The following is a 15311-nucleotide window of genomic DNA, read 5'->3' as shown; positions in this document are numbered from 1 at the left end:
AGCCAAAGCATGAAAACAACTTGAACATTCCTCGTTAGATGAAAGGATAAGGAAGATGTGGTATATATACATGATGGAATATTACTCCGCCACAAAAAGGATGAAATAACATCACGTGCAGCAATGTGAATGCAACTAGAGATGATCACACGAAGTGAAGGAAGCCATTCACAGAAAGACAAGCATTATATGACATTACTTATATGTGGAAGCTAAAAAAAAAAGATACAAATGAACTTATATACAAAGCAGAAATAGACACATAGACACAGAAAACTAATTAGCATATACATACTACTATATAAAAAATAGATAACCAACAAGGACCTACTGTATAGCACAGGGAACTATATTCAGTATTTTGTAAAAACCTATATGGGAAAAGAATCTGAAAAAAAAAAAGATCTATGTATGTATAGCGGAATCACTGCCACACATCTGAAACTAATACACTATAAATCAACTCTTCTTCAATTTAAAAAATAAAAAACCAAACGAAAAATTAAAAAAAAATTATGTCACTTCTAATCAGAAACTTTAAGAGTCAGTAAGACATCAGGGGACTTCCCCCGTGGTAGAGTGACTAAGGTTCCACACTCCAAATGCAGGGCGCTTGGGTTTGATTCCTCGTCAAGAAATTAAGGGCTTCCCAGATGGCACTAGTGGTAAAGAACTCTCCTGCCAATGCAGGAGACGTAAGAGATGCGGGTTTGATCCCTGGGTTGGGAAGATCCCCTGGAGGAGGAAATGGCACCCCACTCCAGTATTCTTGCCTGGAAAATTCCATGGACAGGGGAGCCTGGCGGGCTACAGTCCATGGGGTCACAAACAGTCAGACACGACTGAGTGATTTAGTACCCACGCACACACAGGGAACTAGATCCAACATGCTGCAACTATGACATGTTGTAGCAAAAAAAAAAAAAAAAAAATCAGCTACTTTCATCCCCATACAAAGACAATGAATCCTCCAGGTGACACTCGTAAAGATGCCAGCTGGATCAGGGACTGAAGGTCAGGAGAGAAGGCCAGCCACTGCCACGGCCCAGTAGTGACAGTGCCTGTAACTGCAGCCCGAAGCGAGAACCAGAGGGCGGACCTGAGAACAGTCCACGGCCGAACTCAGGCAACTGGGCGGCTTCTCCCGTGCTGTGACTCACCTCCTCTTCCTGAGACAGTGCTCACATCACTCCGCACCCCACCCTCCAGTGCCCAGCATGTCACCCTCCTGAGTTTACCTGTGTTGTAGCCTCTTCCAAGGGCAGGCCAAGGACGGTGATTTTTCCACAGGTTTCCAAGGTACCAATCACTCTGGTTCTCTACCAGGCCCAGGACCTGCTGACCTGCAAAGAACAGAGAATGCAAAAGTCAAAAAAGAAGCCGAGCCACTTCAACAGCAAATCATTGTAACATGGCTTTCGTTTACGAGGTACTGAGACCTGATTTAAGTGCTTAACATCTATCAATGTATTTAATTCTCACACTTAGGCAGCCTAGCCATTTTCATTATCCCTATTTTATAGAAAAGAAATGGAAGTCACCCACAATAGCTAATTAACTTGCCCAAGGTCACTCATGGTTTCCCAGGTGGCACTAATAGCAAAGAATCTGCCTGCCAGTGCAGGAGATGTAAGAGATGTGGGTTTGTTCCCTGCGTCCTCCCTGCAGGAGGGCACAGCCACCCACTCCAGTATTCTTGCCTGGAGAATCCCATGGACAGAGGAGCCTGGCAGGGTACAGTCCATGGGGTCGAAAAGAGTCGGACAGGACTGAACTGACAGTATGCAAGGTCATTCAGTTAATTTGTGATAAAGCCAGAATCCCCAATCATTCATTTATCCATCCATCCATCCCTTAACTCATGCAACATGTATTATTTTTTTACTGCTATACTCTTTTTAAATGTTCCAGTTCTTTCTCAAGGTGTATTAATGTACTGGCTTTCAGGGCATGAGCTAATTTTCTCACTCAGAAAGGAAGAAAGGACCCTTGGCTAGTGAGAAAGGATATCCCAGGGAAGAGCCACCCTCTCACAGCGTTTTGACTCTCACATCCACTTTGTCTTGTGTCAGCAAGGCAGGAGCATTTTCTAGAGTTGCTTCTCTGTCCCCAGAGCTTGGCTCTGACATTGGCGTTGCTTGTGAGTGTACTGAGAATCACATAGGATCAAAGGTGAGTCAGGTCTCTCAGTCAATTTCTTAGCAGCTTTAGCACCTCAGGTGAGTCCACCACTCACCCTAACTTCTTGGTGTGTTAATGTTTCTGGACTCAGGTCTTCTAGGTAGGGCAGGTAGGCATCAGAGGCAACTGTCTTCTCTTAGACAACCCTATCCCACCACGTGCAGAAGCAATCCTCCACGCGCCTATGATCAGCAGCTTTTATAGACTAGGAAACTGAGGACTCACATAGGATCATGATTTGCACAAGTAGCAATGGAGCCAAGATATGCATCCACAGTCATCTGACATCCAGATTCTTTCCACTGTCAGTGCATTATTGCTTACCTCTAGGGCAAAGGTTGGAGGTAGAAATGATAAATCTACATTTTACAGGATGAGAAACTGAGATTCAGAAAGTTTAAATCACTTGCTAAAGGTCACAGGAGGGGGGGAGGAGCCAAGATGGCGGAGGAGTAGGACGGGGAGACCACTTTCTCTCCTACAAATTCATCAAAAGAATAACTGAACGCAGAGCAAACTTCGCAAAACAACTTCTGATCGCTAGCTGAGGTCATCAGGCGCCCAGAAAAGCAGCCCATTGTCTTCGAAAGGAGGTAGGACAAAATATAAAAGATAAAAAGTGAGACAAAAGAGCTAAGGACGGAGATCCGTCCCGGGAGCTCTTAGGCGGCATTGCTTGGGGTAGGGTCCAGGCCTGAGTGCCCTGAGGACAATCGGAGGGAGCTTCTGTGAGTTGCCAACATGAACTGTGGGAGACCAAAGGAGAGAGTAAATTAACCGGCCCGAACACACTGCCGGCTGTTCGCAGAACAAAGGGACCGAGAAAATCCAGAGAAGAGCTCGCAGGCTGCGGACCGGCCCAGCCCCGCCGGAGGCAGGAGGCAGGGGGGAGGGGAAGGTCGCGGCGAGACACAGGGCGCAGGCACCTGGCCGGCGCGGGCGGGGACTGGGGCTGGGGACGCGGAGGGCAGAAGGCGCGCGCACCCGACTGGCGCCAGCGGAAACTGAGACTGGGTCCGCGGAAGGGAGGGGGCGCGCCACACCTGGGGAGAGTGCGCCCACCGAGCCCCTGGCTGTCTGGACCGCTCTGACGGGGAAGGCACAGAGAGCAGGCGCAGCTTTTCCTTCCGCGCTTTTGTGGAACACCCGAGGGCTGGAACCTCGCGCAGCGCGGGGCGCGCTCCATATAGAACAGCCGGGAGCCTGAGCAGCGCAGGCGGAGAAAGCAGCGTCAGCCCCTCCCGGCAGCGCCAGCCCGTCCCCGCGGCGCAAGCCTGTCCCCGCAGCGTCAGCCCCTCCCCGCGGAGCGACGGAACTAGCTACCTGAATAAGAGTCCACCTCCGCCCGCCTGTGTCAGGGCGGAAATGAGGCTCTGAAGAGACCGGCAAACAGAAGCCAAATAAACAAAGGGAACCGCTTCAGAAGGGACTGGTGCAACAGATTAAAATCCCTCTAGGAAACATTGACTACACCGGAGGAGCCTGTAGATATCGAGAAGCGTAAGCTGGAACGAGGAGCTATCTGAAACTGAGCCGAACCCACACTGACCGCAACAGCTCCAGAGAAACTCCTAGATATAATTTTACTTTTTTCTCTTTTTTTAATTTTTTTTTCTTTTTTTCTTTTTTCTTTTTTATTTTTTCTCTTTTATTTTCCTTTAAAATCCCCTATTACTCCCCCATTACTCCTTAACTTTCATTTCCATAGACTTTTACGATTTTTTAATTAGGGGGAAAAAAAAATTTTTTTTTCTTTTTTTTTTCTTTTTCTTTCTTTTTTTTTTTCTTTTTTTTCTTTCCTTTTTCTCTTCTATTTTCTATTTTTCTTTTTCTCTTATTTCTTTTAAAGTCCTCTAGTACTCCTCTACTACTCCTTAATTTTCATTTTCAATACACTATAACCTTACAAAAAAAAAAAAAAAAAAGAAGAGAAGCCCTATTTTTAAACCGAAGATTATTCTCTCCCAATCTTGACTCTCTGTTTTCTACCTCAGAACACCTCTATTTCCTCCTTTCCCCTTCTCTTCCCAATCCAATTCTGTGAATCTTTGTAGGTGACTGGGCTACGGAGAACACTCTGGGAACAGACAGCTGTGTAGATCTGTCTCTCTCCTCTTGAGTCCCCCTTTTTCTCCTCCTGTTCATCTCTATCTCCCTCCTCCCTCTCCTCTTCTTCATGTGACTCTGTGAACCTCTCTGGGTGTCCCTAACGGGGGAGAATCTTTTAGCCATTAACCTAGAAGTTTTCTTATCAGGGCTGCATAGTTGGAGAAGTCCTGAGACTACAGGAAGAATAAAACTGAAATCCAGAGGCAGGAGACTTAAGCCCAAAACCTGAGAACACCAGAAAACTCCTGACTACAAGGAACTTTAAGTGATAAGTGACTGTCCAAAAGCCTCCATACCTACACTGAAACCAACCACCACACAAGAGCCAATAAGTTTTAGAGCAAGACATACCACGCAAATTCTCCAGCAACGCAGGAACATAGCCCTGAACATCAACATACAGGCTGCCCAAGGTCACACCTAACACATAGACCCATCTCAAAACTCATTACTGGGCACTCCATTGCTCTCCAAAGAGAAGAAATCAAGTTCCACGCACCAGAACACTGACGCAAGCTTCCCTAACCAGGAAACCTTGACAAGCCAATCGTCTAACCCCATCCACTGGGTTAATCCTCCACAACAAAAAGGAACCACAGACCTCCAGAATACAGAAAGCCCACTCCAGATACAGCAATCTAAACAAGATGAAAAGGCAAAGAAATACCCAACAGGTAAAGGAACATGAAAAATGCCCACCAAGTCAAACAAAAGAGGAGGAGATAGGGAATCTACCTGAAAAAGAATTTAGAATAATGATAATAAAAATGATCCAAAATCTTGAAAACAAAATGGAGTTACAGATAAATAGCCTGGAAACAAAGATTGAAAAGATTCAAGAACTGTTTAATAAAGACCTAGAAGAAATAAAAAAGAGTCAATTACAAATGAATAATGCAATGAATGAGATCAAAAACACTTTGGAGGGAACCAAGAGTAGAATAACGGAGGCAGAAGATAGGATAAGTGAGGTAGAAGATAAAATGGTGGAAATAAATGAAGCAGAGAGGAAAAAAGAAAAAAGGATCAAAAGAAATGAGGACAACCTCAGGGACCTCTGGGACACTGTGAAACGCCCCAACATTCGAATCATAGGAGTTCCAGAAGAAGAAGACAAAAAGAAGGGCCATGAGAAAATACTCGAGGAGATAATAGCTGAAAACTTCCCTAAAATGGGGAAGGAAATAGCCACCCAAATCCAAGAAACCCAGAGAGTCCCAAACAGGATAAACCCAAGGCGAAACACCCCAAGACACATATTAATCAAATTAACAAAGATCAAACACAAAGAACAAATATTAAAAGCAGCAAGGGAAAAACAACAAATAACACACAAAGGGATTCCCATAAGGATAACAGCTGATCTATCAATAGAAACCCTCCAGGCCAGAAGGGAATGGCAGGACGTACTGAAAGTAATGAAAGAGAGTAACCTACAACCTAGATTACTGTATCCAGCAAGGATCTCATTCAGATATGAAGGAGAATTCAAAAGCTTTACAGATAAGCAAAAGCTGAGAGAATTCAGCACCACCAAACCAGCTCTTCAACAAATGCTAAAGGATCTTCTCTAGACAGGAAATGCAGAAAGGTTTTATAAATGTGAACCCAAAACAACAAAGTAAATGGCAACGGGACCACACCTATCAATAATTACCCTAAATGTAAATGGGTTGAATGCCCCAACCAAAAGACAAAGATTGGCTGAATGGATACAAAAACAAGACCCCTATATATGCTGTCTACAAGAGACCCACCTCAAAACAAGAGACACATACAGACTAAAAGTGAAGGGCTGGAAAAAAATATTTCATGCAAACGGAGACCAAAAGAAAGCAGGAGTCGCAATACTCATATCAGATAAAATTGACTTTCAAATAAAGGAAGTGAAAAGAGACAAAGAAGGACACTACATAATGATCAAAGGATCAATCAAAAAAGAAGATATAACAATTATAAATATATATGCACCCAACATAGGAGCACCGCAATATGTACGGCAAACGCTAACAAGTATGAAAGAGGAAATTAATAGTAACACAATAATAGTGGGAGACTTTAATACCCCACTCACAACTATGGATAGATCAACTAAACAGAAAATTAACAAGGAAACACAAACCTTAAATGACACAATGGACCAGCTAGACCTAATTGATATCTATAGGACATTTCACCCCAAAACAATCAACTTCACCTTTTTCTCAAGTGCACACGGAACATTCTCCAGAATAGATCACATCCTGGGCCATAAATCTGGTCTTGGAAAATTCAAAAAAATTGAAATCATTCCAGTCATCTTTTCTGACCACAGTGCAGTAAGATTAGATCTCAATTACAGGGAAAAAATTGTTAAAACTTCAAACATATGGAGGCTAAATAACACGCTTCTGAATAACCAACAAATCATAGAAGAAATCAAAAAAGAAATCAAAATATGTATAGAAATGAATGAAAATGAAAACACAACAACCCAAAACCTATGGGACACTGTAAAAGCAGTGCTAAGGGGAAGGTTCATAGCATTACAGGCTTACATCAAGAAACAAGAAAAAAACCAATTAAATAACCTAACTCTACACCTAAAGCAATTAGAGAAGGAAGAAATGAAGAACCCCAGAGTTAGCAGAAGGAAAGAAATCTTAAAAATCAGGGCAGAAATAAATGCAAAAGAAACTAAAGAAACCATAGCAAAAATCAACAAAGCTAAAAGCTGGTTTTTTGAAAAAATAAACAAAATTGACAAACCATTAGCAAGACTCATTAAGAAACAAAGAGAGAAAAACCAAATTAACAAAATTAGAAATGAAAATGGAGAGATCACAACAGACAACACTGAAATACAAAGGATCATAAGAGACTACTACCAGCAGCTCTATGCCAATAAAATGGACAACTTGGATGAAATGGACAAATTCTTAGAAAAGTATAACTTTCCAAAACTGAACCAGGAAGAAATAGAAGATCTTAACAGACCCATCACAAGCAAGGAAATCGAAACTGTCATCAAAAATCTTCCAGCAAACAAAAGCCCAGGACCAGATGGCTTCACAGCTGAATTCTACCAAAAATTTAGAGAAGAGCTAACACCTATCTTACTCAAACTCTTCCAGAAAATTGCAGAAGAAGGTAAGCTTCCAAACTCATTCTATGAGGCCACCATCACCCTAATTCCAAAACCAGACAAAGATGCCACAAAAAAAGAAAACTACAGGCCAATATCACTGATGAACATAGATGCAAAAATCCTTAACAAAATTCTAGCAAACAGAATCCAACAACATATTAAAAAAATCATACACCATGACCAAGTGGGCTTTATCCCAGGAATGCAAGGATTCTTTAATATCCGCAAATCAATCAATGTAATACACCACATTAACAAATTGAAAGATAAAAACCATATGATTATCTCAATAGATGCAGAGAAAGCCTTTGACAAAATTCAACACTCATTTATGATTAAAACTCTCCAAAAAGCAGGAATAGAAGGAACATACCTCAACATAATAAAAGCTATATATGACAAACCCACAGCAAGCATCACCCTCAATGGTGAAAAATTGAAGGCATTTCCCCTGAAATCAGGAACAAGACAAGGGTGCCCACTCTCACCACTACTATTCAACATAGTGTTGGAAGTGCTGGCCACAGCAATCAGAGCAGAAAAAGAAGTAAAAGGAATCCAGATAGGAAAAGAAGAAGTAAAACTCTCACTGTTTGCAGATGACATGATCCTCTACATAGAAAACCCTAAAGATTCTACCAGAAAATTACTAGAGCTAATCAATGAATATAGTAAAGTTGCAGGATATAAAATTAACACACAGAAATCCCTTGCATTCCTATATACTAACAATGAAAAAACAGACAGAGAAATTAAGGAAACAATACCATTCACCATTGCAACAAAAAGAATAAAATACTTAGGAGTATATCTACCTAAAGAAACAAAGGACCTATACATAGAAAACTATAAAACACTGATGAAAGAAATCAAAGAGGACACAAACAGATGGAGAAACATACCGTGTTCATGGATTGGAAGAATTAATATTGTCAAAATGGCTATTCTACCCAAAGCAGTCTATAGATTCAATGCAATCCCTATCAAGCTACCAACGGTATTTTTCACAGAACTAGACCAAAGAATTTCACAATTTGTATGGAAATACAAAAAACCTCGAATAGCCAAAGTAATCTTGAGAAAGAAGAATGGAACTGGAGGAATCAACCTGCCTGACTTCAGACTCTACTACAAAGCCACAGTCATCAAGACAGTATGGTACTGGCACAAAGACAGAAATATAGATCAATGGAACAGAATAGAAAGCCCAGAGATAAATCCACGAACCTATGGACACCTTATCTTTGACAAAGGAGGCAAGGATATACAATGGAAAAAAGACAACCTCTTCAACAAGTGGTGCTGGGAAAACTGGTCAACCACTTGTAAAAGAATGAAACTAGAACACTTTCTAACACCATACACAAAAATAAACTCAAAATGGATTAAAGATCTAAATGTAAGACCAGAAACTATAAAACTCCTAGAGGAGAACATAGGCAAAACACTCTCCGACATAAATCAAAGCAAGATCCTCTATGACCCACCTCCCAGAATATTGGAAATAAAAGCAAAACTAAACAAATGGGACCTAATGAAACTTAAAAGCTTTTGCACTACAAAGGAAACTATAAGTAAGGTGAAAAGACAGCCCTCAGATTGGGAGAAAATAATAGCAAATGAAGAAAGAGACAAAGGACTAATCTCAAAAATATACAAGCAACTCCTGCAGCTCAATTCCAGAAAAATAAATGACCCAATCAAAAAATGGGCCAAAGAACTAAACAGACATTTCTCCAAGGAAGACATACAGATGGCTAACAAACACATGAAAAGATGCTCAACATCACTCATTATTAGAGAAATGCAAATCAAAACCACAATGAGGTACCATTACACGCCAGTCAGGATGGCTGCTATCCAAAAGTCTACAAGCAATAAATGCTGGAGAGGGTGTGGAGAAAAGGGAACCCTCTTACACTGTTGGTGGGAATGCAAACTAGTACAGCCGCTATGGAAAACAGTGTGGAGATTTCTTAAAAAACTGGACATAGAACTGCCATATGACCCAGCAATCCCACTTCTGGGCATACACACTGAGGAAACCAGATCTGAAAGAGACACGTGCACCCCAATGTTCATCGCAGCACTGTTTATAATAGCCAGGACATGGAAGCAACCTAGATGCCCATCAGCAGATGAATGGATAAGGAAGCTGTGGTACATATACACCATGGAATATTACTCAGCCATTAAAAAGAATTCATTTGAACCAGTCCTAATGAGATGGATGAAGCTGGAGCCCCTTATACAGAGTGAAGTAAGCCAGAAAGATAAAGAACATTACAGCATACTGACACATGTATATGGAATTTAGAAAGGTGATAACGATAACCCTATATGCAGAACAGAAAAAGAGACACAGAAATACAGAACAGACTTTTGAACTTTGTGGGAGAATGTGAGGGTGGGATATTTCAAAAGAACAGCATGTATACTATCTATGGTGAAACAGATCACCAGCCCAGGTGGGATGCACGAGACAAGTGCTCCGGCCTGGTGCACTGGGAAGACCCAGAGGAATCGGGTGGAGAGGGAGGTGGGAGGGGGGATCGGGATTGGGAATACATGTAAATCCATGGCTGATTCATATCAATGTATGACAAAACCCACTGGAAAAAAAAAATAATAATAATAAAAATTAAAAAAAAAAAAAAATAAAGGTCACAGGAGATGAAGAGGCACTGTCTGTCACAGCTAACCAATGCTTTCTGGAGCTAAAATTCTTATACTGTTGGCCAGTCTGAGAAATAAAGCCGCTTCTGACCAAATGAAAGCCCCAGCAGCACGTGAAGAAAAACAGTGGTTCTCCGGGAATACCATGCTGGGTGAAATAAAACCTCCTTGGTGTGATGACAGCTCCTTGAAATGATGGTGTGTGGGTTTGGTGTAATTTACTTGATCAATTTATCGAGCTCCCATCTAAATCATCACCCCAGCACAAATACATAAATTAGAGGCATAGGAAAAATACTACCACCCACTTTGTCATTGTATATGATCATATCCAATACGTGTAGAATCCCTCAGAAAAACAGATCACCAATTCAGCAAGTGCAAGAGCCAATCAATTTCACACACAACAAGCTTGGGATGTTCGTGTAAAACAGATCTGAAAGGCACGGTGCCCTCAGTCAAGCAAGCTGCGTGCTGAGTCCCAATGCTGTGACCTTGTTAGAGAGCCTACTAAATAACCTCGCTCTGAGGTTAGAATGCAAAGGGGATGTGGGTCCTTGGGGGAGCTTGTTCATCATTACTAATGACCCTAGTTGGCACCATCATGGCTTTTTTGGTGTGATGAAGGAAGAGTGTCATCTGCTCAGAAATTATAAAAAGGGAATGAGGTTTCATTGAATCTAGGGTGGCCAACCAAATTTCACAAAAGATAGTCTTCAGCTATCTGAAAGTCCAAATTCCACTTTCTGGAATTCTATAAACTGTATTCTGCCTCAATCTGCTTCTGCAGACGACTTCTCTAATAGCCACATGAAAGGGCATAGTTCTGCTGCTTGTGTCCTCACGTCCGTCTTGCTCATACAGCTCTTGCTAGGCCTGCCCACCTGCCAACCCCCCAACAGTAATCCTTTCAGGCTCATCTCTAGCAAGAAGATGCCTGTGAATTCCCACATCAGATGGGGGACATTTCTACCTAGCACTTCTGGGTATTTCTGCCATCTGCTGACTTACGTTCTGCCAAGGACACAATGGATAATATTCACATACACTAATCTCGTCTGTAATTGTCCATCTCTCCATTTGACCAAGGGCAAGGACTGTGTAATACCTAACACACTAATGCATTAATAAATGTCTGCCAAATAAACGATGTCTGGTACATAAGTCTCTCCTGATTGGAGACCACTTATGTTAGTATATTAGCGTCCCCACATTTCTGACACTGCAAAGCATTTCATCCTTTCCCCATTTGCCAAAATCAACACATTCTCCCACTCAGCTCTGGGAACCCTGGCGTCATCCTCAGTTGCGCGGAAAACTGCAAACACGGGGTGACAGCCCCTGAAGCATTTTTTATATGGGTTGCTCTACTGGAGTCTTCAACTGAAGGTCTTCATCTCCAGAGAAGGAGTAATTTGCATTGTCAACCTTAAAACATGTGATCTCAAAGAATAACATCCAAGTTCTCCTTCTCTCACTTTGCATCTGGGCTGTATTTCTTATGATGGTGGCATACAGCCCTTTCACGTTACACCAGTCCTCTTCAGGTGAAGAAAACAAAATCCTTAATTAGCAACATGATAGCTATAATTTTAATATTCACTGGTTGGGAAGGCAAAATAATAAACAGTTACTAAGACTTCATTTTGCTTTTTTAGATGAATTCATTAGCTGCTCTGTCAATGAGTAAATTGATGGCTGGGTTTTGCAAGTGGGCTTGGGAACACCCTGGGCTAACTGCTAGGTGCCTTGACCCCTGCAGAAATCTGTGTCCGTGGATAGGGAAGCACTTGTAGCAGTGTAGCCAGAGGGCCAGACTGGAGCCAGACGTCCTGGTTCCCATTTCTAGCCCTGCCACTTTTCAGCTGTGCAGCCTGGAGAAAATTACTTAACCTCTCTCTGCCCTAATATCTAACTATTGTGACTTCACATGTTTAAATGTCTTCACATATGTTAAGGGCTAACCACAGGGGCTGGCCCACATGAAACAGCATATGAGTAATACAATAGCTCTTTTGAAATACCATCACTCAAGCTCATCCATCAGCTTCTGAAAGACAGCAAGCCCATCCACATGGTTTTCTTTTTGGAGGTCAGCTAGCACTTTGTTTCTAGAACAAAGACTTTCTAGCATATTATTTTTTTTAAGATTTTTTTTTTTTGACATGGGCCATTTTAAAAGTCTGTTGAATTTGTTACAGTATTGCTTCTGTTGTTTATGTTCTGACTTTTTGGTCATGAGGCATGTGGGATCTTAGCTCCCCAAACAGGGACTGAACCCACACCCCCTGCATTGGAAGGCAAAGTTTAGCCACTGGACTGCCAGGACCCTAGACCTTTATTTCTTAAAGTGTGCTCTGAGGACCAATTAGGGTTTCCCTGGTGGCTCAGATGGTGAAGAATCTGCCTGCAATGCAGGGACCTGGGTTCAATCCCTGGGTTGGGAAGATCAAGGAAGCACTGGGGCTTCTTGTTAAAAGTGCAGATTTCTGGGCCTCAGCTGTGAAATTCATTGTGACTGGAAGGCTGCTTCCCATTTCCCACTAAGGGCATGTGGAAGGAATTACCTGCCCCGATGAGTTTCACAGAGAACTGAGTTCAGGCAGCTTAGCCCCGCCCTCCCTCCAGGAGCCAGCCTGCCAGCAGAGCGCTGCCTCGGGTGAGTCTCGCCAGGCAGGCCCCCTCTGGAGGAGGCTGCGGTCGCCGCACGCTTCCTGTGACGAGGTGGGCCATTCCAGCTCTGGGGTTGGTATCCTGAATATCCACTGCTGCCGTTTGTTCAGTCACACTCAGTCGTGTCTGACTCTTTATGACCCCATGGACTGCAGCTCGCAGGCTTCCCTGTCCTTCACTATCTCCCGGAGTTTGTTCAAATTCATGTCCAGTGAGTTGATGATGCCATCCAACCCATCTCATCCTCTGCTGGCCCTTCTCCTGCCCTCAGTCTTTCCCAGCATCAGGGTCTTTTCCAATGAGTTGGCTCTTTGCATCAGGTGGCCAAAGTATTGGAGCTTCAACTTCAGCATTAGTCCTTCCAATGAATATTCAGGGCTGATTTCCTTTAGGAATGACTAATTTGATCTCCTTGCCGCCCAAGGGACTCTCAAGAGTCTTCTCCAGCACCACAGTTCAAAAGCATCAATTCTTTGGTGCTCAGCCTTCTTTATGGTCCAACTCTCATGTCCCTACATGACTACTGGAAAAACCATAGCTTTGACTATACAGGCCTTTGTCTGCAAAGTGAATATCCACTGTAGATACACATCAAGTCAAATCCTCCAAATTTACTGTTATCAGCAAAATCAGGTGACATTTTGTTCTCATTTTTCTATTTTATCTCTAAGGTCTGGGAGTGTGGGTGTAATATTATATATTAATTACCTTGTCACCTAACACTCATCTAAATAAGAATTCTGGCCACTGAGTCTGGTAATGTGCATTAAAATAAATCCCCAGGTAATTTGGATGTATATTAAAATTTGTGAATTATTCATCAAGGTCTGGGAGCTCTGTCTCTGCTTTAGTCAACGGCAAGGTTCCCTCAAAGGACCACTAGCACACAGTCAACCCACGTGGTGTATAAATCCAGTTCATCAACCAGCAGAGTCCAGCGGCCTCCTCTAGGGCTATGCTTCCTGAGTACAGTGAAGTGGGGATGAAAATGAAGAACAGAGCCAGACTGCCTGGGTTCCAACCCTGGCTCCTTACCCAGCTGATAGCTGTGTGACCTTTGACTAGTTACTTAATCTCTCTGTGCCTATTTTTTTTTCCGTTTTTTTGTCCGTTCATTTATAACATGGTGTGGACAAAAAGTAAATACTGTAGAACTAAACATTTTCTTTTCTCTAGGTACAAGTCAGGGCTTTCCAGGTGGTGCTAGTGGTAAAGAACCTGACTGCCAATGCAGCAGACTCGAGAGATGTGGCTTCGATCCCTGGGTAGGGAAGATCCTCTGCAGAAGGGAATGGCAACCTGCTCCCGTATTCTTGTCTGGGAAATCCCATGGACAGAGGAGCCTACAGTCCTTGGGGTCGCAAAGAGTTGGACATGACTGAGCGTGTGCGTGCACACATACACACAGAGGCACAAGTTAATTTGTGAAAATGAAGCTGTGTTCTTTGCCTATTCATAGATCGCCAGTAAACAAGTCCAGAAAACAGTAAAATGTCCAGTAAGTATCTAAGCTTAACATTATACCCAGAGTCCCCCAGCCCTATACTCTTCCCCCTCTACCTGGATTCAGGCATCTGTGGTCTCAGCCGTCTCCTCGCTTCCTTAGCTGACACCACCCTTACTCTGCCTAGGCTTTGGTTCAGTTTAATACTGATTGAGGGTTTATTTTGGGCCAGATACCACACAAAGTACTAAGGAATCAAAGAGAAATAAAATACAGTCTGCACTCTCGAGGCAGTTAGAAGGATAAAGATAAACAGTTATGACTCAGCTAGATGCTTGCAATGACAGAAATGCTGGTAAGTCAGAGGAGCGGAGGGCAGGGAGTAGTGGATTCTCTGGGCAGGGTGGGCGAAGTCTACTTCCTGTCTTCCCTGGAGCATCTACCACAGCCTCTGCTGAACCACAGCCATACTTGCCCCTCTACCCAGACCTCCAAGCTCCCGGGCTTCCCCCAAAGCTTTTCCGATGACAGCGCTGTCCTGTCACACCCTCCTAGACACCAGGTCCCCCCAGGTCCCCAGTGACACAGCTCCACCAATCCCAGCTGACCAGCCAGGTGGCGTCTGCAGTCTGGGTCTGGTCTCTGGAGGTCAAAGTCTAAAGCCTTAATCTTGATGACGCAAACACGTCCTGGGCTTGCCATCCCATTAAGAGGAAAAATCCCAGGGAATCCTCTAGGGGAGATGACCCGGGTGGCTGGTGTGCCGCCTCCCTCAGCATCCCACACTGCCTGCCTCCTCTCCTTGGGAGTTATTATCATAAAACACCATGGGGAACAGAAAAGGCTTTGTCATTGTTTTCTGTGCTGGCCCTGTGGTTATGATTAAGTGCATTGTTTCCCGTCTTCCTTACTCCAGGCACAAGTTAACTTATGAAAATGAAGCTGTCTTCTTTGCTTATTCATACATCACCACCAACAGCCAGACGAGAGCGAACAAGCTTGCTCTTCTGCTGGGGCCCTGGTGTTGGTGGCAGCAGCCAGCAGACGTATGGCTCCAGACGGGGAACTCCCCAGGCTCCCTCCTTCCGCAGCTTCTGGCTC

At 43.2% G+C, this 15311-nt stretch overlaps 1 protein-coding gene across 5 annotated transcripts in view; it reads right to left on the bottom strand.

The window, feature by feature from the left end:
* Window positions 1-15311, bottom strand: part of LARGE1 (LARGE xylosyl- and glucuronyltransferase 1) — a 602335-nt gene that overhangs the window by 128031 nt on the left and 458993 nt on the right. For all 5 annotated transcript variants that reach the window (XM_061125420.1, XM_061125415.1, XM_061125416.1 and 2 more), the window contains one exon: window positions 1239-1343. In XM_061125420.1, the coding sequence (XP_060981403.1) occupies window positions 1239-1343 (105 nt within the window). The remainder of the gene's footprint in view (window positions 1-1238; window positions 1344-15311) is intronic.

This window comes from Dama dama, chromosome 22 (genome assembly GCF_033118175.1).
Source record: "Dama dama isolate Ldn47 chromosome 22, ASM3311817v1, whole genome shotgun sequence".
NCBI lineage: Eukaryota > Metazoa > Chordata > Mammalia > Artiodactyla > Cervidae > Dama > Dama dama.
Note: the sequence above shows the minus strand (reverse complement) of the source record. Positions and strands in the feature narration are given on the sequence as shown.